Here is a 23,028-nt window from a genome sequence, read left to right on the forward strand (position 1 = left end):
ATGTTTTACTACTTGTCACACCAAGTAATTCGTTGTTTTTGTTGTAGATTTGTTACGTGTACTCATGCGTAATTTATTTTATTCAATACATAAATGTATAACCTTTCCACATAAATGTATGTTCTGCTCTCAATAGTACTTAGCGTTACATATAATATGCGATAGGTTATTTTAAAACTAGAAAAGTAAAAATTGCTTTTTCACTTTAGATGATTCTTTTTCAGTGTAACAAACAAGGTATAGTAATAAATATAAAAGATTAACAAAAAATTGATTTGAGCAGTAATGGATTGTCACAATTAATAAAATTTATCGTGCTATTATGCCGCGGTCAAATGGATTGCACTTTAAAACCCAACGTTTCATCTCCATTTGCGGACGACATTTTGAAGAGGGATCGTAACTCCTCTGAGCTAGCTCGCTACTGACTACAGTAAAATTCTGCTTCCGCGTGCTTCCCCGCTGTGGCGTGACAAGGCATCATAAAAGCGTTGGCGGACAGAGCAAGGAAAATCTGAGAACCAGAGCTGCCTGACGCAGAATTGAAACATCTCAGCAATGCAGTGTTCAACAATGATTATTCGTTCGGTGACGTGAAAAGGAGCGTCAAGACCACTACTTAGATATCATACCGATTCTCAAGCGCCGGTAAAATCGAAAGTTTTGCTCGTTTCATTAATGAAGCTACTGACAGCATAGGAAAAACCTTGAAAAAGTGGAACATCGCCCATACGGAAGTTGCAAGATCACATACAATCGGCCAAGGTTGCTAGCCAGCCGCTGCAAAGCACGAATCTGTGGGATTCCGTGTAGCTGTGCGGAGATGTATGTAGATTTTACGAAAAGAATGGTCAAAAAGCGACGATAAGGGCACAGGGGCAATTGTAGGAAAGGGAAGACTGACAGATCAGCTGTTGCGGAACATGCTTGCAGCCAGGACACCACCACATTCATTTTGACAGGACTGAAGTACAGGAAAATACAAGCGTATACCGTGAAAGGTTATACAGAGAGGCAGTAGAGAATGTAAAACACCCCAGGAATTTCATTAGGAAGGAGGGGAGCGTGAAACTGAATGACATCTGGATTCCGGTGCTGAAGAAGATGTGCGCCAGTCTTCCACCACGGGGTGATAGCGACAGCGGACGAAGGCAGTCGACAACAGCCAATCGCGCTCGCGCATTGAAAATATTTGACATCACGCCACTGGTGAAATTTTGCTGTAGTCGGTAGCGAGCCTGTGTGTTGATTGGTCATTCAAAGAAGCTACTATCCCCCTTGGAAATGTCCTCCGGAGGTGGGGATGAAACGTTGGGTTTTAAGGTGAAATCCATTCTACCACGGCATAATAGCCCGGAACATTTTATTAACTGTGATATTTCGGGCCGTGAAAACTTACATTTTACGGTAGTGGATTGTACAGCCTGTAACCCTGCGCTAGCCGGCAGGGAAAGGACACTCCCAACTTAGTGGATGGTGAACCTAGCTATCGTGTTAGGTTTGTCTCCCGGCCACAGCGACGCTTCAGCAGCACCAGTGACCTAGCCTAGCACATGCGCGGAAAGTCACAGCTCGGTTGCCGGTAGTGGGCTCTAAATACGCTAGCTTTATCTGCCAGGAAACGTCTGGATAGCAGATGCGTGACTTTGAAACGAAGCCTCCGTAACAGATCGCAGCAGGCATTGCAGCTTACGAGCAGGAACCAGTAGCCACCACATGACGATGTCGAGCAGCTGACTCTAGGAAATATCCGAAAAAATTCATCCAACAGAACAGACTGAATCGCCATTGTCATTAGCATTTTTGTAGGCGTATCATGATTACTAATAATATGTTAAGTTTTACCTGAATCAGATTGGTTTAATGATTTGTATAAAGCTACCGAGTACTCTTCGTAGCCCAGATATGTATCATTCCAAATCTACTAGTCCATCTCCTTCCTCCCGCTCTCTGCGGGTCCCCTTCTGCCCCGTCTCTCTGTCCACATCCTCAACCCATCACTCTCTGTCCACTTCCTCCTCTCCATGTGCTGCTTCCCCCTCTCTCTGTCCATCTGCTCCTGCCCCTCTCTCTGTTTGTGTGCTCCTCCCACCTCAGTACATCTCCTTCCTCCTCTGGTCATTTTCTCCTCTGCCATACCTGTGCTAATCTCTTCCTTCCATCTCCCTGTCTTCCATCTGCTCCTCCTACCTCCTCTTTAACCTTTATCACTCCCACCCAATAGATGGTTGCTGGTTTGTACCCCCACAGTATATCTTACCAGATAGTAATATGTGTACCAAGTTTGGTTGCAATCGAATCAGGGATTTAGAAGAGGATTTTTACCGACGTCTTTGCCCGAATATGCACATTTAACGTATATACCACATATATATTTAACATATTTTACACATATTTGCACACATATTTTACCTGTATTTCTAGCGAATTTTGTCCTGGAGTTCCGTTGTCATGCTGTTCATCATTCATGACGTCATAACTTCAGAGCTTTGCGTCATTTTGCAGGTACATCCAGTGACATAAGTGAACACTGTCTGCGAAATGTGTTGCTAATAGAGTTAATAGTAAAGAAGCATTCAGTTAAAACGTCGTACATGATGCGCCAGTTTCTGACGCATCTCAGTGTTTATGACGTCATATATCCTGAACTACGTGTCGTAAAATGATATAACTTTGGAAGTACATTTAGTGGTATATGTGAATACTGTTTGCAAAATGTGTTGCGAATAGAGCTATTAGAAAAGAAGTAATAAAGAGAAGGTCACGCCTGATACGGCAGCTTTCCTGCGCGAACAGCAAAACTGTAGTAAGTAATAATCATTTTTACTGCCGGCATTTTGTTGTTCAAATGGTTCAAATGGCTGTGAGCACTATAGGACATAACATCTGAGGTCATCAGTCCCCTAGACTTAGAACTACTTAAAGCTAACTAACCTAAGGACATCTCACACATCCATGATCGAGGCAGGTTCGAACCTTCGACCTCAGCAGCAGCGCGGTTCCAGACTGAAGCACCTAGAACCGCTCGGCCACAGCGGCCGGCCATTTTGTAGTAGTCTGGGATTCAGATTTTTAAAGGTTTGAAATTATGTGTTAAGTTTTTTGCAAGTCACTAAGTGCTCTCATTCTCAAATGTTGGATGAATGTACAATGAAGTAACAAAAGTCATGGCATAGCGATATGCACATACACATATGGCGGCCGTATACAAGGTATAAACGGGCAGCGCATTGCCGGAGCTGTCTCTTGTACTCAGGTGATTCATGTGAAAAAGTTTGCTACGTGATTATGGCCGCATGGCGGGAATCAACGGACTTGGTACGAGTAATACTAGTTAGCGCTAGACGCATGGGGCATCCATTTCGGAAATGGTTAGGGAATTCAATGCTCCGAGATCCGCAATGTCTAGAGCGTGCGGAGAATACCAAATTCCAGGCATTAGCTCTCACCACAGACATTGCAGTGCCCGACGCGCTTCACTTAACGACCCAGAGTCGCGGCGTTTGCGTAGAGTTGTCGTCGCTAACAGACTAGCAGCACTGCGTGAAATAACCGCAGAAATCAATGGAACTGAGCGTTTGGCGTCATTGACTGGGAGGCCCCTTGCGGGGCAGGGTCAGGTCTGGCCGTTGTCGTGCAGTTCTCATTACATTCGATGCCACATTGGGCGACCTGCGCGCAGCATGGGGATGAAACGATGATGAAGACAACGACACCCAATCCCTGAGCGGAGAAATTTCCTCGACCCAGCCGGGGATCACCACTCAGCTATCGGGGCGGACCGCAGAAATCAATGCAGGACGTACAACGAAAGTAGCCTTTACGACAGTGCGACGAAATTTGGCGTTAATGGTCTGTGGGAGCAGGACTTCGCTGCAGCGCCTCTCCTGGGCTCGTGCCCATATCGGTTAGGCCCTAGGCGACTGGAAAACCGTGGCCTGACAGGTGAGTCCTGATTTCATTTAGTACGACCTTATGGTCGGATACGAATGTGGCGTTGATCCCACGAAATATGGGCCAAAGTTGTCAACACGGCACTCTGCAAGTTGGTGGTGACTCCATAATCGCGTGGTCTGTGTTTGCAAGCAATGAACCGATGATCGACTGCAAATGGTTACGTTCGGCTACGTGGAGACCATTTGCAACCGTTCATGGTCTTCAGTACCCAAACAACGACAGTATTTTTATGGATGACAATACACCATGCCACCGGGCCAAAATTGTTTGCTATTTGTTTGAAGAACATTCTGGACAAATCATATGGCCACCTACATCACCTGACGTGAATCCCATCAAATATTTATGGGACATAATCAAGAGATCAGCTCGTACACCAACATCACTATCGCAATTGTGGACGGCTATAGAGGAGCATAACTCAATATTTCTGCAGGGGACTTCCAACGACTTGTTGAGTACATGCCACGTCGAGTTTCTGCACTACACAAGGCCAAAGGAAGTCCGACACGATATTAGGAGGTGACCAATGACTTAAGTCACCTCAGTGTTGTCTGACTGTTTACATATCATGAGCTACACTTCTATTCCATCCCAAACCCACCCATTTGATAGTTAGGTGACTCTTACCCCCTCAGTGGTTCCTTATAGAGTCTAAGTGGCATGTGTACCAAGTTTGGTTGCAATCGATCCATTGGTTTAGGATATGTGGAACATGTGTACAACCACACTTTTAAAATATACACGGATTACTTACGAGGGGCGTTTGAAAAGTCCATGAAAAGGGTAAATCTATTACAAGTGCATATTATTCGTCGTTATTGGACCGTTTGAAAACCGAACTGCAAGAAAATCGCCGGCTATTGGAGCGCAAAAAAGTCCTCTTCCAGCACGACAGCGCACCAGCACACATCACAGCAGTTGTGGTGGCAAAATTACTGGAAATAGGATTCCAACTCGTTTCACATCCCCCCCCCCCCCCCTATTCTCCAGACCTGGCTCCCTCGGACTACTATTTGTTCCCCAATCTGAAGAAATGGCTGGCAGGAGAAAGATTTTATTGAAACGAAGAGGTGATTGCAGCAGCTGATACCTATTTTGCAGACTTGGACAATTCTTATTATCTGGAAAGTATCAACAAATTTTAACAGCATTGGACGAAGTGTATAAGTCTAAAAGGCGACTATGTCGAAAAATAAAAAGGTTTACCCCAAACACATAAGTAGTTTTTGTTTTTGCACATATATTTTAACAAGGGTTAGACTTGATAGGAGTACTCTAGCGATGTAATAAGAAGGAATTTTGAGCAGTAGGAGAAGAAGAGTTGACTCATATTTATTATTAATTAAAATATTATGGCGTCATTGGTAGTGCTGCAAAGTGGTTTCAGTCACATCTTACTAATAAAAAACCAAGGGTGTCATTACGTAACACTTCAGCAGTAGGCAATCAGACATCATCTGACTGGGAAGAAATTACATGTGGTGTTCCCCAAGGCTCCATACTAGGCCCACTACTGTTTCTTGTGTATATTAATGACATGTCATCTGTTACATTTCCAGATCCCAAGTTTGTCTTATTTGCAGATGATACAAACATTGCAATAAATAGTAAATCAAATATAAATTTAGAAAGGGCAGCTAATCAAAATTTTACTGACATTTAAAAGTGGTTCATAGCCAATTCACTGTCAAAAACTTTGAAAAGACCCACTATATGCAGTTCAAAACTTCCAAGAGATTTCCTTCTCGTGTGTGTATAAAATATGATAACATGGAAATAGGAGCAGTTGAGAGCGTAAAATTCTTGGAATTACAACTTGATAATAGATTCAGTTGGGAACAACATACTAACGAACTGCTAAAGTGCCTAAACAAGTCTGTGTTTGCAATGCGAATGATGTCAGACATAGGAGATATAAATATAAAACGCTGGCATATTTTGCTTTTTTTCACTCCATTGTGACATATGGTATCATATTTTGGGGTAACTCCACAAACAGAGAAAAAAATTTTAGAATACAGAAGTGTATAATAAGAGTAATGAGTAGTGTAAATCCAAGAACATCATGTCGATACCTATTCAAAGAATTGGCCATATTAACCACAGCTTCTCAGTATATTTATTCCTTAATGAAGTTTGTTGTAAATAATATATCTCTTTTTCCAACTAACTGCTTAGTACACAGTATCAATGCTAGGAATAAGACCAATATACATAAAGATTTAAAATCACTTATTCTTGTCCAGAAAGGAGTCCAGTATTCAGCAACGCATATTTTCAATAAGTTACCAGTAACCATTAAGACTTTAGTTTCAGACAAGGCACAATTTAAACATAATTTAAAAGAATTTTTGGTGGCCACTTCCTTCTATTCCATCCATGAATTTCTCATCAAGTGCAGTAGACCATTTTAATCAAAATCTATTATAATTTTATTTTTGACATCACTTGGTTTAGCAGCCAAGTAACTACCTACTGTGTGAATGATGGATGTATGGAAAGCAGATGTAAGTCTTAAGTCTGTAAATAGTGAAAGTTTAATTTTAAATCTTCTACATAATCTGACTGTTCTTAACTGCGGATCACTGAAATGAATAATTTAATTTAATTTTTGACAATACTTGATTGTGATAGCCAAGAAACTAGCAAATGTCTGAATGATGGATTTAATGAAAGCAGATGTAAGTATTAAACCTGTAAATATTAGAAGTTTAAATTTAATTCATGTACATAATTTTACTGTTTATTGACTGAGGATCATTAAAATTAATGAAACTCAAGTTTTTCTAATTTCATTTTTGTAATGTGCTTATCTGACATGTTCCACACTCAGGAGTATTCCCTCTTTTATGGGTCTATGGAATGAATAATTAATCTAATTTAGTCTAATCTAAAAACTCACTCTGGCAGACTGAGCAGCGTGGGGTCCAGCTGGAGGAAGTAGGCAGCGAGCGCCGGCACGAGGCAGGAGAGGGCGGCACAGGCGGCCAGCAGGTGGGGGGCGGCCCGTGGCCAGCGCCACACCGCCGCCAGCACCACCAGGAACACCGCGAACAGCTGCGTGTCCGTCGCCAGGTACCACGTGTGCAGCAGGCACTGGAAACAACATTTCCTTACGTTAATACTTGTTTCGTAGATCATGAATACGACATTTCGTAACGATGTGCAATGTGTCAATTCAACAAAAAATTTTTTACATGATACCTTATTTTTTCTTATAATTATTAGTTCATGTCTAAAAACTCATCTGTTGACTAGAAGGCGTTGTCACTCAGAAATTCTTTTAATTTGTTTTTAAATGCTGGTTGGTTATTTGTCAGACTCTTAGTGCTATTTGGTAAATGACCAACGATTTCTGTGGCCACATAATTCACCCCTTTCTGTGCCAATGTCAGGTTTAGCCCAGAATAGTGAAGATCATCCTTTCTTCTAGTCTCATAGGTATGCATTTTGCTGTTATTTTTGAACTGGGGTGGGTTATTAATAACAAATTTCGTACCCGCCAGGGTAGCCGAGAGTGCTAACGCCGTGCTTCCTGGACTCGGGTAGGCGCGCCGGCCCTGGATCGAATCCGCCCGGTGGCTTAACGAGGACGGCCGGTGTGCCAGCCAGCCTGGACGTGGTTTTTAGGCGGTTTTCCACATCCTACTAGGTGAGTACCGGGCTGGTCCCCACTCGCAGACATTTGAAACACATTCACACTATTTCAAGATTTACACTTGATGCAGACAGCTGGGCTACATTAATTCCGTCCTGGGGGGTACAGGGGACGGCAGGAAGGGCATCCAGCTACCCCTTGCAATTAACCTTGCAAAATCCGTACTTAACCCTGCTGACCCTGCGCACAATGCGGGATAAAAGCGGTAGCGAAAGCGAATTAATAACAAATTTCATAAGTGAATAGATGTATTGTGAAGGTACTGTGAATATCCCGAGTTCCTTAAATAAATGTTTGCAAGCTGATCTTGAGTGGGCTCCAGCTATTAACACTTTTGTGCAATGAATACTTTTTCTGTTAATGATGAATTACTCCAATATATGATGCCCTATGAAAGGAGTGAATGAAAATAGGCACAGTAGACTAATTTGCTGATATTTTATCACCAAAATTTGCAGTAACACTAATAGAATAAGTAGCTGAAAGTAAGCGTTACAGCAGATGATCAAAGTGTTTCTTCGGATTCAATTTCTCATCAATGCGCACTCCCAGAAATTTTGAATATTCTGCCTGAGCAACAGACTTATGTTCCAAGTCTATATTTATCAACAGTGTTACGCCGTTTACGCCATAGAACTGTATATACTCTGGTTTTCTCAGTATTTAGGGAGACTCCGTTTGTAGAGAACTGCTTAATAATTTTCTGAAAAACATTATTTAAAATTTCCTTAGCTAATTCTTGTTTGTTGGCTGTCGTTGCCGTACTTGTATCATCAGCAAAAGAAAACTAGCTTCACATCTTCATGAATATAGACTGGCAAGTCATTAATATATTAAAGGCCAATAATGGACCCAAGACAAAACCATTTGAGCCACCATTCTTGATACCTTCCCAGTCAGAGGACTCTGCTGAATTTTACAGATTATCTGTACTGTTTCAACCTTCTGCATTCTTCCAGCTAAATACGAACTAAACCATTCATGCTACAATACTTAAGCTTATGCAGAAGAATTTCATGTTTCACACTGTCAAAAGCCTCTGAGAGATCACAAAAAATCCCAATGGGTGATGTTCGGTCATGCAGAGCATTTTATACTTGATCAATGAAAGTATATATAGCATTTTCTGGTGAAAAGCCTTTCTGAAAATCAAACTGACGTTTTGTTAATACTTCATTTTTACAAATATGTGAAGCCACTTTTGAATACATTTTGGATAAATTAGATTTGGCGGTACGTTTTAGCATCAGACTTATCCCCTTTTTAATGCAATGGTTTAACAATGGAATATTTCAGTCTACCCGAAAAAATACCCTGTTTCCATGAGCTACTACATATGTGGCTGAGAAGCCTACTTCTCTGTTGGGAACAAGCTTTTAGTACTCTTTTGGGAATTCCATCAGCTCCATGCGAGCTTTAACTTTCGAGTGAACTTGTTATTTTCCTGATTTCAATTAGAGAGGTGGGTTGAAATTAAGTTTTATCAAATTGCATAGGTATTGCCTCTTCCATATATACCCTTGCATTTTATAATAAATAATTGGATCCTATTTTCTCTACAACATTTAAAAATGATTATCAAAAATATTTTCTACTTCTGAGGTTTTGTTAACAAACTTTTCATTGAGTTTCATAGAAATACAGTCTTCTTGTGCTCTCGGATTCCTGGTTTCCTTTTTAACAATATTCCAGATTGTTTTAATTTTATTATTAGAGCTGTTAAGGTCAGACATAATGCACATACTTCTGAACTTTTCTTAATACAGTGCAGTAGTTTTTATAATTAACCTTTCTGGATCATTACTCATTCTGGCTATAACATAAATTTCCATTTTGTATTTAAAAGACATTTTTATCCAGTTAGCAAGCCATGGAGTTTTAGATGATTTCTTACAAATATGTTTCACTGTTTTCCTAGGGAAATTGTTTTCAAACATACTCACAAAGGTATCACGAAATAGGTAAAATTTTAAATTGATATCAGATTCACTTTATACCTCAATGTAGTCTCACTGTAGCAAGCTTTCCCTAAAACTTGCAATTGTTAAATCGTTAACTGAGCGCCCTATTTTGGTGGACTGTTTTGCGTTGCTGTATGGAGCTACACTGAAGCGCGAAAGAAACTGGTATAGACATGCGTATTCAAATACAGAGAAATGTAAACAGGCAGAACACGGCGCTGCGGTCAGCAACGCCAATATAAGACAACAAATGTCTGGCGCAGTTGTTAGATCGGTTACTGCTGCTACAATGGCACGTTATCAAGATTTAAGTGAGGCAAATTGCTGCAGATTTTAATGCTCGCCCATCAACAAGTGTCAGCGTGCGAACCATTCAATAAAATACCATAGATACGGGCTCTCGGAGTTGAAGGTCTACTCGTGTACCCTTGATGACTGCACGGCACAAAGCTTTACACCTCGCCTAGGCCAGTCAACACCGACGTTGGATTGTTGCTGACTGGAAACATGTTGCCCAGTCGGACGAGTCTCGTTTGAAATTGTGTCGAGCGGATGGACGTGTACGGGTATAGAGACAACCTCATGAATCCATGGACCCTGCATGTCAGCAGGGGATTGCTCAAGCTGGTGGAGGCTCTCTAATGGTGTGGGGCGTGTGCAGTTGGAGTGATACGGGACCCCTGATACGTCTAGGTGCGACTCTGACAGGTGGCATGTAGATAAGCATCCTGTCTGATCACCTTCATCCATTCATGTCCATTGTACATTCTGACGGACTTGGGCAATTCCAGAACAATGCGACACCCCAAACGTCAAGAATTGTTACAGAGTCGCTTCAGGAACACTCTTCTGAGCTTAAACACTTCCGCTGCCCACCAAACACCCCAGACACGAACATTATTGAGCATATTTGGCATGCCTTTCAGAAGAGATCTCCATTCCCTCGTACCCTTCGAATTTATGGACAGCCCTGCAGGATTCATGGAGTCAGTTCCCTCCTGCACTACTTCAGACATTAGTTGAGTCCATGACACGTCATATTCCGACACTATTGCGTCTTCGTGGGACCCTACACGATATTAGGCAGGGGTACCAGTTTTTTTGCCTCTTCAGTGTAATAAACCTCAGCTACACTGTTTACCTGGGTTGTGTTCTCTTGGTGCATCAACTTATGCAGTAACAAATGGTGACGAAATATTTTTCTATGAACTGAGTGTTGCACATATATTCTGTCCACTATGTAGGCAATGTTTGTGTGCGTGTGACTCATATGTAGAGAAGATTTTGGTGCCGATTCTTCTTTTCAAAACGTGTAACACATTGGATGTTACTATCCAGGTAATGATGCTGGTCCAGAACATACCACAGATCACGCACGCAATGGTCGATAAGATGTCTGCGATCACCACATCCAGTCCGGAACATTCCAACCGGCTGTCCTGAAATGATGCACTGGTGAAAGGTTTCCAGATGGAGCCTCTGCCATTCCAACACAGGTGATGCTCAGCAGCTCACAGTAAGTTTTTTGCCTTCGTCCTCTCAACGGACGATCTTATAGGAAGTGGATAGCCAGGTTACAGGATTTGTCCGGAGACTGCCGTTTCCAGTATGGCAGTTCTAAACGTAAGCAATCTTACGAAACTTCCTTACTCCGGGGTGTGATCCTCTTCCAGTCGCTAGACGGACTTCTCAGTTACCGCGCATGCTGCAGATCTGCCTCCCTGTTACTATGGCTTTTGAACAATCTCTTAGGTCGTCTGTGACATTGCAGGACCCTTCACAAGTGTTTGTTGCCAGCCCAACTTGCCGGTCCCAACTGCAGCCATGGCCTTCACACCGAACTGAGTCGCAAACTTCCTGCACGTGTGTGACATCCATGACAGTTATTCTCACGCAGCAATTGTTTTATAATGCTCGCATGGCAACTGTGATATTACCACCGCACCAACTACTACTTCTGTGGCAGAATGGGACACACAGTGAAAGTCTGTCAATCGCCCTCAAGATGAATGTGGATTGTGCCCATATGGAACCCCAGAATCGAGGATTTGATGAATTGCCCGAATCTCCCGAATCCAGAGTTATTGCACGTGCAGATTGTAGTCCCTGTTTTGACTGACTCTTAATTTTCACAATGGAAGTCAATGTCAGTCCTGCGCTTTTCCAAATTTTTATCTGGGTTCTTCCGTGACTTTCATAGTTAGGGAAACTTTTCAGTGTCTGGGCTCCTCTCTGCTTCAGAAATTCCCCAAACAACTGTGCAGTTACAGTAATGACACTATTGAATTGAAAGTACAATTTACGACTTGGATTCAGTGCGAGTCAGCCACCTTCACGCACGCATCTGTGGTTAACTCGGAGGGGCCATAAATTTCCTTCGTTTGGACATTTTTAGCGCCTTGGACCTGGATGTCGATGGAATAGCAGCATCCAGCCATCAACGGATTGCTGCTGTATCTGTGACTGCACCAAACAGGAGTCAGATTCTTCTCAAACTTCTACCAACATCACAAGGTTTGAGGCTGATGTCGAACTACTCCCAACAGCCACATCACATTTTTTCAAGACACGAAACGTTAGTTTTGCGCTTTAGGAAGAGCTAGATTCCGAGCCACAACACCTGCAACATGAAGGCACCTTGATGACAGTACCTAACAGAAAGTGGGCCACCCCCTTCATCGTTATAAAGAAAGCAAATGGGTCGCTAGGGACGTGCAGAGATTTCAAGGCCTGTCGTCAGTGCCTAACTCATCTCGACAGTCCAAAACTTTATATCACACCTTACAGGAGACAAGGTTTTCGCGAAGATGGACTTGCGGGATGCTTACCTTCAGCTGCTGCTGGAAGAGGAGTTGTAATGCATTTTGGTGATCAAGATCTCAGTTGACCTCTTCTGCTGTAATGGTCTTGCCAGACCCTCAGCTATATTTCAAAGACAGTAGGAAATCTGATTTGGGAGGGTCCCAGAATAGCAAACTATCTGGACGATATTATTGTCACAAGGAAAAATGCAGAGGCTTTAACAACTCACTTAGATTCCCTTTTTGTTGTGCTCAGTTAAGCAAGTTTCAAATGCTAAAAGGTCAAAAGCTGTTGTTTGGTGTCTCAAGTGGAACATCTAGGCCATGTCTTAAATGCCTTGGGAATACAGCACACATACACTACACCCCAGCCGTCCAAAAACTTCTGGTCCCTAAGGACACTAAACAACTTCAATCCGTTTTGGACCAACTAAATTACTAGATTCAATTTATTCCTCATCCAGCAGCCATAGCGCAGCCGCTGCATAGTTTATAATGAAAACATGTAAAATGGAACTGTATTACCACATGTGAGAAAGTCTTCAGGGATCTAAAATAAGCTCTTCTTCAGTCAATGTACCTTATGGTCTACAACCTGTCCAAGCCATTAACTGGGGCAGCTGATGCATCCGACTGTAGCTTTGGCGAGGTGCTGTCACATGAAGTCGGTGGTGTGGGGCGCCCTACTGAATTTATTTCGAAAACTTTAACACTGGCTCAACGCACCTACAGCCCAGATATAACAAAAGAGAGTCTAGCTAATGTTTTGGGTATTAATAATCGCTTCAGCTGCATTTTGGTCCTTCATTACTGTACCACTACCGGTTTCGTGGCGTTAAAGCCACATCTTCAGGTGACATAGGATTAAAACATTAGAGCGGAAAAGCTCGAAATCTTTTTTCCCAACTTTCGTTGTCTGTCAGGTATATAACACCGCCAAAGACGGTATGTCATGGATTAAAACTGCCAAATTCCACTATGACAAGATTTGTTTTGGACCCCCAAAACAAATCGTGTCATAGTGATTGATTCTCCAGTCTACTTGGAACCGCGTACAGGGGATGCGGCTGAATGCTCTGTCATACATTCACGTTTTAATCATATGTCATCTGAACAAGGCTGTCTGCAGTCAAGCTAATGCGTTTGCCCTCAAAAAATATCGGACTATTTGTATGGTCGACTAGTCACACCACTGACAGATCACGAACGTCTCTTACCTTTACTGAAAGCCAATGCAAACATTCCGGCCACAATGGCACATCACTTTCATCGGAGGGTATTGTTTTTGTCTGGTTATACCTACGACATCAGGTATTGTTCCATGGCTCAACACATCAATGCTGACGTCGTCTTCAGACTGCGGTGGGACAGGATCCATAATTTGATGCAGCATGGGAGGTCTGTTTCCACATGGATACAGAGGCAAAAAAAGCAGTAGCAACCTTACCCTGAGACACGAAAATCATCACCCGTCACTCATCTAAGGATGTGGTCATTCGAGAAGTGCTATGTCTGATGAATAACGGTTGGCTGGCGGATTTCAAACACCTGAACTATTCAGTAGTCCAAACAATTTGGTACAGGCGCAACCAGTTATTAACACTTAAAAACATCCTCTTACTGGAGGGGATATTGGTAGCCCCCACACCAAGGTTCAACATGCCCTTCAACATTGCATATTGTCACTCATTCACGAGGAACACGGCGATCATCCTAACAGAGTGGTTCGCTCAACGATCTGTATATTGACATGCAATTGAGACTGACATTGTCAAAATAGTGGCAAAGTTGATTACAGCCAGAGTAAACACAAATCTATTAGGACTTTTGGACCTCATTTTAAGCTATTCCTTGTTTACTGTTGTCCACGTAGGCTCAGGGTTCCCCTGTGTCTCACGTATATCTTCGCCACAATCAACTCAGACGATTCAGGCACCGGCATGAATTTTTCTACAGAAGGTCTCCCAAGAACCACAGTCACCGACAATGGGTCCCATTTCACGTCTCCTCTATTTGAAACTTCATATCCCACCAGCGGACTGACAGAAAGATTTGTCCACATTGTCAAGTCATAAGTGGCAAAACTGCACCACCACCATGATTTAGACGAAGCCCTGATCTCCTTTCTTACATCATATCGCTCCATCCATCAAGACAGAGTCAGCCCAGCCAAGAAGCTCCTCAGATGAGCCCATCTTTCGCAACTCTTCATCCTTTAGCTAAACCGACCTGCACATCCACCTTGGCAGTCACACACCTCATGTACGCAATCACAGATTAGGTCTGGGCGCTGGTTTTCTCCAAAAACCATCGATACTGAGCAATGGGACTAGTCAGGCCATGTTGGAAGTGGAATTAGACCCGGCTCCATGTGGTGCAAACGTATCAACCAGGTGCAAGGGTGCAACCTCATAAAACGCCGACGCTTCCTACCATTTTTTTTTTTTTTTTTTTTGTATTGAGCAGATCTGTAACTTCCCAGGACTGTTGAAATCACCGACCAGCTGCCGCCTCAACATGTTTTGCATGCTTCAACTTTCTGCGAGGTCAGCTCTTACCAAGCCCAGGCACTCACACCTGTAGACATCGACCCAGTCCTCCTAGTTCACCTTGCCTGCCCGTGAGCGGCAGCAGCAGCGCTTATCGATATATGCCCCACCGTATTATCTTTGCTGGACTGCTATTACTTCCCGGTTGGTGTGTCGTAAGTGAGTTCGTTTTTGGCAGTGAGTTGCAACGCGCCAGGAGTGGAGTTCGGATCTGGCAGTCGGACGGTTGGGACGCAGCACGAGTCGGTCGGGTTGGAGCACCAGTGAGGTTCGGATGGCCATGACTCGCCCGACCGTTGCCGGCACACACGCTTTCAATAGGGACGGTCTTGGTTGATCGCCGGTTGGTCGTCTTACTGGACGACGTGATTGCTCGCCGATCGTTTATGGGTTGGAGATGTGTGTGTCTCAACTCGTGGTTCGTTCTTGTTACTGCATAGTCACTGGTTCTATCATTGGTCGCGTTTTTGTCCAAGAGTTTTTGATATTGTGTGTAGCTTGTGATGTCGACTGCCCAGTTATTTTAGTGTTGTGTCCGTGCTGATGTGTAGCAGTTGGTCGGTTGGCGGAGTCGCGACGTAGCACTAGTGGGGCCTGCAGCGTCAGGAAGGTGCGGATAGCCATCACTTGCCCAACGATTGCTGACACACCTGTTTTGAGTTGGGATATTCTGTTTTGGATTTGAATCTTCAGTTAACGGCTTTTAGCCGTTTCTGAATTTAAGCAGTTGTGCCCTTAAGGCACAAGATAGTGTGGCCTATTCAGCCGATAACTAAGCTCAAAATTTGTGCTGTAATGTTTGGTCAAATAATAAAGTTATATGTGTTCGAGTGTAACTGACAGCCGCTCATTTTGGTTCACAAAATGTTTCAAATGGCTCTGAGCACTATGGGACATTTCATCAATGGTCATCAGTCCCCTAGAACTTAGAACTACTAAAACCTAACGAACCTAAGGACAACACACAACACCCAGCCATCACGAGGCAGAGAAAATCCCTGACCCCGCCGGGAATCGAACCCGGGAACCCGGGCGCAGGAAGCGACAACGCTACCGCACGACCACGAGATGCGAACTCATTTTGGCCCCTTTCCGCAATTCCAAATACCTGTCCTGTCCTGCGGGTTTAGCAGGGCGTTTTAGAGTGCATTCGTCCAAGACACAATGGTACCACCCCAAGCCTCATGCTCCGCAAGACGTGCAGCAACTTCCCTGGTCAGCATGATCTCTGCACTTGTCTCAAGTCGAGCACGCGTGTGATACGATGGTATAAGAAGTGAATCGTGCAACTCGTCAACCAACAACTCTCACAGAGCTATGTGAACTGGTCGGCCAGGCGTGGATAACGTATGCCAGAACAGTGGGTTCGCCATCTTTACTATCAGCACCTGCATTGCTACCCGTCGAGGTTACACCACGTAGCAATATAGGTGTTTCAGCATGGGTCACTAACTCGTACGGCTTGTGCTATTGATCTATAAACGAAATCAATGAATGTTCTCCATATGCACTGTTGCAATAATAAATCTTGAGTGAATTGGAAACCACTAAGAGGAGAACTATTTTTTTTTTATTTCCGGCAGTGTACAAAAAGAGATACATTGTGTTTTGATTCTCTTAACAAATCTAAGATTTTGTGCGATTTTGTCATATGATGACATGGTTGGAGATCGTGGCTGTTATTTGAAGACAAATGTTGATCTTGTTGATACAGCAACCAGCCACAAATTTATTTTAAGTTTCTTTATTCAAAAGGTACCGTTACCGGTTTAGAATCATTACGCTTCATGCCAGATGGCTTTCATGCTTTCATTACAATATGTGCTGCGTGTTTTACTGATTAGTTATCCTAAAATATAAATAATACATAATTATAAGCACGTCACACGATGGTTTAGTCACACATTTGCATTGGGATGTGATCCACATGAAATGTCGGATTGCAGTACTTGTTTTCATAGTTTTCGTCCAGCAGACAACGTTTATAGTTTCCGCCGAATTCACGTCATTGCACACATAAACTTAGATAACTAAACGCTTCAGATTTGTCACTGATTGCATTTCCACCATATTTCTATCGTTAAACACGCAAACATGCGGCGCATGTTAGAAGTCTGTTCTGTGACCAAGCTGAAGTGCTCAGTGATACAAATTTACGTGTTGCATTTCCACCGTATTTCTATCGTTTGTTGCACAACTTGACTAGAAGAAGGGATCGGTTGGTACGACATGTTCTGAGGCATCAAGGGATCACCAATTTAGTACTGGAGGGCAAAAATCGTAGAGGGAGACCAGGAGATGAATACACTAAGCAGATTCAGAAGGATGTAGGTTACAGTAAGTACTGGGAGATGAAGAAGCTTGCACAGGATACAGTTGCATGGAGAGCTGCATCAAACAAGTCTCAGGCTGAAGACCACAACAACAACATTCTATCGTTAAACACGTAAACATGCGTTGCATATTAGAAGTCTGTTCTGTGACAAAGGTGAAGTGCTCAGTGATAGAAATTTACGTGTTTAACGATAGAAATATGGTGGAAATGCAATTAGTGACAAATCTGAAGCGCTCACTTATGCAAGTTTATGCGTGCAATGATGTAAATGCGATGAAAACTACAAACGTTGTTGTTGGACGAAAAATATCAAAACAAGTACTACAAACCGACATTTCACGTGGGTTACATCCCAATGCAAATCTGTCACTCAACCATTTTTGTGACGTGCTTATAATTACGTATTATTTATATTTTAGGATAACTAATCAGTAAAACATGCAGCACATATTGTAATGAAAGCAAGAAAGCCATCTGACGATGAATCGTTGTGATTCGGAACCGGTAACGGTACCTTTTGAATAAAGAGACTTAAATTTGTGGCTGGTTGCTGTCTCAACAATATCAACATTAGTAAGAGTGATTTCATGTGTGCCGCAGAGGAGTGTCGGAGGACCGTTGCTATTCACATTACACATAAATGACCTTGTGGATGACATTCGAAGTTCACTTAGGCTTTTTGCGGATCATGCTGTGGTATATCGAGAGGTTGTAACAATGGAAAATTGTACTGAAATGCAGGAGGATCTGCAGCGAGTTGACGCATGGTGGAGGGAATGGCAATTGAATCTCAATGTAGACAAGTGTAATGTGCTGCGAATACATAGAAAGAAAGATCCCTTATCATTTAGCTACAAAATAGCAGGTCAGCAACTCTAAGCAGTTCATTTCATAAATTACCTGGGAGTAGGCATTAGGAGTTATTTAAAATGAATGCTCATATGAAGTTGATCGTCGGTAAAGCAGATGCCAGACTGAGATTCATTGGAAGAATCCTAAGGAAATGTAATCCGAAAACAAAGGAAGTAGATTACAGTACGCTTGTTCGCCCACTGCTTGAATACTGCTCAGCAGTGTGAGATCCGTACCAGATAGGGTTGACAGATGAGATAGAGAAGATCCAACGGAGAGCAGCGCGCTTCGTTACAGGATCATTTAGTAATCGCGATAGCGTTACGGAGATGATAAGGAGGACTCTGCAGGAGAGACGCTCAGTAGCTCGGTAAGGGCTTTTGTTGCAGTTTCGAGAACACACCTTCACCGAGGAGTCAAGCAGTATATTGCTCCCTCCTAAGTATATCTCGCGAAGAGACCATGAGGATAAAATCAGAGAGATTAGAGTCCACACGGAGACATACCGACAATTCTTCTTTCCGAGAACTATACGAGACTGGAATAGAATGGAGAACCGATAGAGGTACTCAAGGTACCCTCCGCCACACACTGTCAGGTGGCTTGCGGAGTATGGATGTAGATGTAGTGTTGTAAGATTTGGCACTTACAAGGGAACCTCCCCATCGCAAGCCCCCTCAGGTTTAATTATAAGTTGGCACAGTGGATAGGCCTTTAAAAACTGAACACAGATCAATCAAGGAAGCAGGAAGAAGTTGTGTGGAACTATGAAAAAAACAAAACTGAGTACTCCATGCGCAAGATAGGCAACATCAAGAGAAGTCTGAGCTCAGGAGCGCCGTGATGCCGTGGTTAGCGTGAGCAACTGCGGAATGAGAGGTCCTTGGTTCAAGTCTTCCCTCGAGTGAAAAGTTTACATTCTTTATTTTCGCAAATTTATATCTGTCCGTTGGTTCACTGACGTCTGTGTTCACTGTAGTAAGTTTAGTGTCTGTGTTTTGCGACCGCACCGGAAAACTGTCCGTTAGTAGACGAAAGGACGTGCCTCTCCAATGGGAACCGAAAAAATTTGATCGCAAGGTCATAGGGCAACCGATTCCTTCACAGGAAAACACGCCTGATATATTCTGTACGACCTGGTGACGACATGTGCGTCACACAACAGGAATATGTTGTCGACCCACCTAAGTTGTACACTTGGCGAATGGATAAAAAGAATCTTCTACCTTGCCCGATTTAGGTTTTCGTGTGGATGTGATAATCACTCCCAAAGAAGTGTTTAGGTGTAGCGTCCCCATACTACGGCGCAGTTACCTCGCATCGGACGGACGGATAGTAATTATCTGAAAATAAAAAATTAAACTTTTTCACTCGAGAGAAGACTTGAGCTAAGGACCTCTCATTCCGCAGCTGCTCACGCTAACCACGCGACCACGGCGCTGCTAAGCTCACGTTCTCCTTGATGTTGCCTGTCTTGCGCGTGGACTACTCAGTTTGTATATTTTGCTTATTTTTTTCATAGTCTCACACAGCTTCTTCCTGTTTTCTCGACTGATCTGTGTTCAGTTTTTCAAGGCCTGTCCACTGTGCCAACTTATAACTAAATCTGAGGGGGGTGCGATGGGGAGGTTCCCTTGTTAGAATGTTTTCAATTTCTGATCTTCAGTAACGCGAAGATGACCAAAACCGGTGAACCGTGGGGCGTTTACTTCTATTGTTAGTGGAGAGTTGAAGTAGTCAGAAAAGAGAGAAAGTCCAGGTGGAGTGTAAACCACAGAGATGACACACACGTAAGGGACGAGGTCGAATGAGAGGAAAAGTCGGAGGGATGGACAGAGCAGAGAAGAGGTGTGCTGCTGGAGGACTCACCGTGTCGTCGGCGTGCACGTAGTTGTTGACGTAGAGCATGTTGGCCCACCAGTGGCTGCGGCAGGAGCGCCTGTCCCAGCCCAGCAGCCGCGCCCACAGCGGGCCGCGGCCCGCGTGCGGGGCCAGCGTCGACGCCACCGCCACAGTCGCCGCGTACGACGGCGTCAGCCTGTCGGCAGACGAAACACTGAGCGCCTGAGAACCGCGCCTCGCTGCTGAGGACTGTGTCTCGTCCGGTCCCACTACAGTCCTCAGGGTGGCACCTAGGTGCGACTCACAAGGAACCCCTTGAGTGTGAGGCCGCAAGTTTAGTATTCAGTAAGGCTCTTTTCAAAGCGTTGTGTTAACAGTTATGACAGGAAAAATATTACCTGCTAATGACTCACCATGCGCATCAGAGGGCGACAGAAAATGAGTGTCCGGCACGTGCAGAGTGCAACCTGCTGTGTTCAATACTGGCCATTGAAACTGCTACACCACGAAGATGACGTGAAATTGCTACACCACGAAGATGACGTGCTACAGTCGCGAAATTTAACCGAAAGGAAGAAGATGCTGTGATATGCAAATTATTTTCTTTTGAGAGCATTCAGACAAGGTTGGCGCCAGTGGCGACACCTACAACGTGCTGGCATGAGGAATGTTTCCAACCGATTTCTCATACGCAAGTAGCACTTGACCGGCATTGCCTGGTGAAACGTTGTCGTGGTGGCTCGTGTAAGGAGGAGAAATGCGTACCATCACGTTTCCGACTTTGATACGGGCAAGTCTTCAGGTCCAGATTGTATACCGATTAGGTTCCTTTCAGATTACGCTGATACTATAGCTCCCTACTTAGCACTCATATACAACCGCTCGCTCACCGATAGATCTGTACCTACAGATTGGAAAATTGCGCAGGTCGCACCAGTGTTCAAGAAGGGTAGTAGGAGTAATCCATTTAACTACAGACCTATATCATTGACGTCGGTTTGCAGTAGGGTTTTGGAGCATATACTGTATTCAAACATTATGAATCACCTCGAAGGGAACGACCTATTGACACGTAATCAGCATGGCTTCAGAAAACATCGCTCTTGTGCAACGCAACTAGCTCTTTATTCGCACGAAGTAATGGCCGCTATCGACAGGGGATCTCAAGTTGATTCTGTATTTCTAGATTTCCGGAAAGCTTTTGACACCGTTCCTCACAAGCGACTTCTAATCAAGCTGCGGAGCTATGGGGTATCGTCTTAGTTGTGCGACTGGATTCGTGATTTCCTGTCAGGAAGGTCGCAGTTCGTAGTAATAGACGGCAAATCATCGAGTAAAACTGAAGTGATATCAGGTGTTCCCCAGGGAAGCGTCCTGAGACCTCTACTGTTCCTGATCTATATAAATGACCTGGGTGACAATCTGAGCAGTTCTCTTAGACTGTTCGCAGATGATGCTGTAATCTATCGTCTAGTAAGGTCATCCGAAGACCAGTATCAGCTGCAAAGCGATTTAGAAAAGATTGCTGTATGCTGTGTCAGGTGGCAGTTGACGCTAAATAACGAAAAGTGAGATGATCCACATGAGTTCCAAAAGAAATCCGTTGGAATTCGATTACTCGATAAATAGTACAATTCTCAAGGCTGTCAATTCAACTAAGTATCTGGGTGTTAAAATTACGAACAACTTCAGTTGGAAGGACCACATAGATAATATTGTCGGGAAGGCGAGCCAAAGGTTGCGTTTCATTGGCAGGACACTTAGAAGATGCAACAAGTCCACTAAAGAGACAGCTTACACTACACTCGTTCGTCCTCTGTTAGAATATTGCTGCGCGGTGTGGGATCCTTACCAGGTGGAATTGACGGAGGACATCGAAAGGGTGCAAAAAAGGGCAGCTCGTTTTGTATTATCACGTTATAGGGGAGAGAGTGTGGCAGATATGATACACGAGTTGGGATGGAAGTCATTACAGCATAGACGTTTTTCGTCGCGGCGAGACCTTTTTACGAAATTTCAGTCACCAACTTTCTCTTCCGAATGCGAAAATATTTTGTTGAGTCCAACCTACATTGGTAGGAATGATCATCAAAATAAAATAAGAGAAATCAGAGCTCGAACAGAAAGGTTTAGGTGTTCGTTTTTCCCGCTCGCTGTTCGGGAGTGGAATAGTAGAGAGATAGTATGATTGTGGTTCGATGAACCCTCTGCCAAGCACTTAAATGTGAATTGCAGAGTAGTCATGTAGATAAAGGTCGGATTGTAGCCTATCGCGACTGTGGTTTATCGCATCGCGACATTGCTGCTCGCGTTGGTCGAGATCCAATGACTGTTAGCAGAATATGGAATCGGTGGATTCAGGAGAGTAATACGAAACGCCGTGCTGGATCCCAACGGCCTCATAAAACTAACAGTCGAGATGACAGGTATCTTACCCGCATGGCTGTAACGGATCGTGCAGCCACGTCTTGATCCCTGAGTCAACAGATAGTGACGCTTGCAAGACAACAACCATCTGCACGAACAGTTCGGCGACGTTTGCAGCAGCATGGACTATCAGTTCGGAGACCATGGCTGCGGTTACCCTTGATGCTGCATCACAGGCAGGAGCGCCTGCGATGGTGTGCTCAACGAAGAACCTGGGTGCACTAACGGCAAAACGTCATTTTTTCGGATGAATCCATGTTCTGTTTACAGCATCATGATGGTCGCATCCGTGTTTGGCGACATCGCGGTGAACGAACATTGGAAGCGTGTATTCGTCATCGCCATACTGGCGTATCACCCAGCGTGATGGTATGGGTGCCATTGGTTACACGTCTCGGTCACCTCTTGTTCGTATTGACGGCACTAAGAACAGTGGAATTTACATTTCAGATGTGTTAAGACCCGTGGCTCTCACCCTTCATTCGATCCCTGCGAAACCCTACATTTCAGTAGGATAATGCACGACCGCATGTTGCAGGACCATTACGGGCCTTTCTGGATACAGAAAATGTTCGACTACTGCCCTGGCTAGCAGATTCTCCAGATCTCTCACCAATTGAAAACGTCTGGTCAATGGTGGCCG

General features: G+C 43.8%; 1 protein-coding gene across 1 annotated transcript in view; it reads right to left on the reverse strand.

Annotated features, from left to right (window-relative positions):
• Positions 1–23,028, reverse strand: part of LOC126281516 (nose resistant to fluoxetine protein 6-like) — a 281,119-nt gene that overhangs the window by 63,684 nt on the left and 194,407 nt on the right. The window contains exons 8-9 of the mRNA XM_049980555.1: positions 19,986–20,154; positions 6,863–7,056 (exon numbers count right to left, since the gene is read on the reverse strand). Of these exons, the coding sequence (XP_049836512.1) occupies positions 6,863–7,056; positions 19,986–20,154 (363 nt within the window). The remainder of the gene's footprint in view (positions 1–6,862; positions 7,057–19,985; positions 20,155–23,028) is intronic.

Source organism: Schistocerca gregaria, chromosome 7, assembly GCF_023897955.1.
Source record: "Schistocerca gregaria isolate iqSchGreg1 chromosome 7, iqSchGreg1.2, whole genome shotgun sequence".
NCBI classification, from domain to species: Eukaryota; Metazoa; Arthropoda; class Insecta; order Orthoptera; family Acrididae; genus Schistocerca; species Schistocerca gregaria.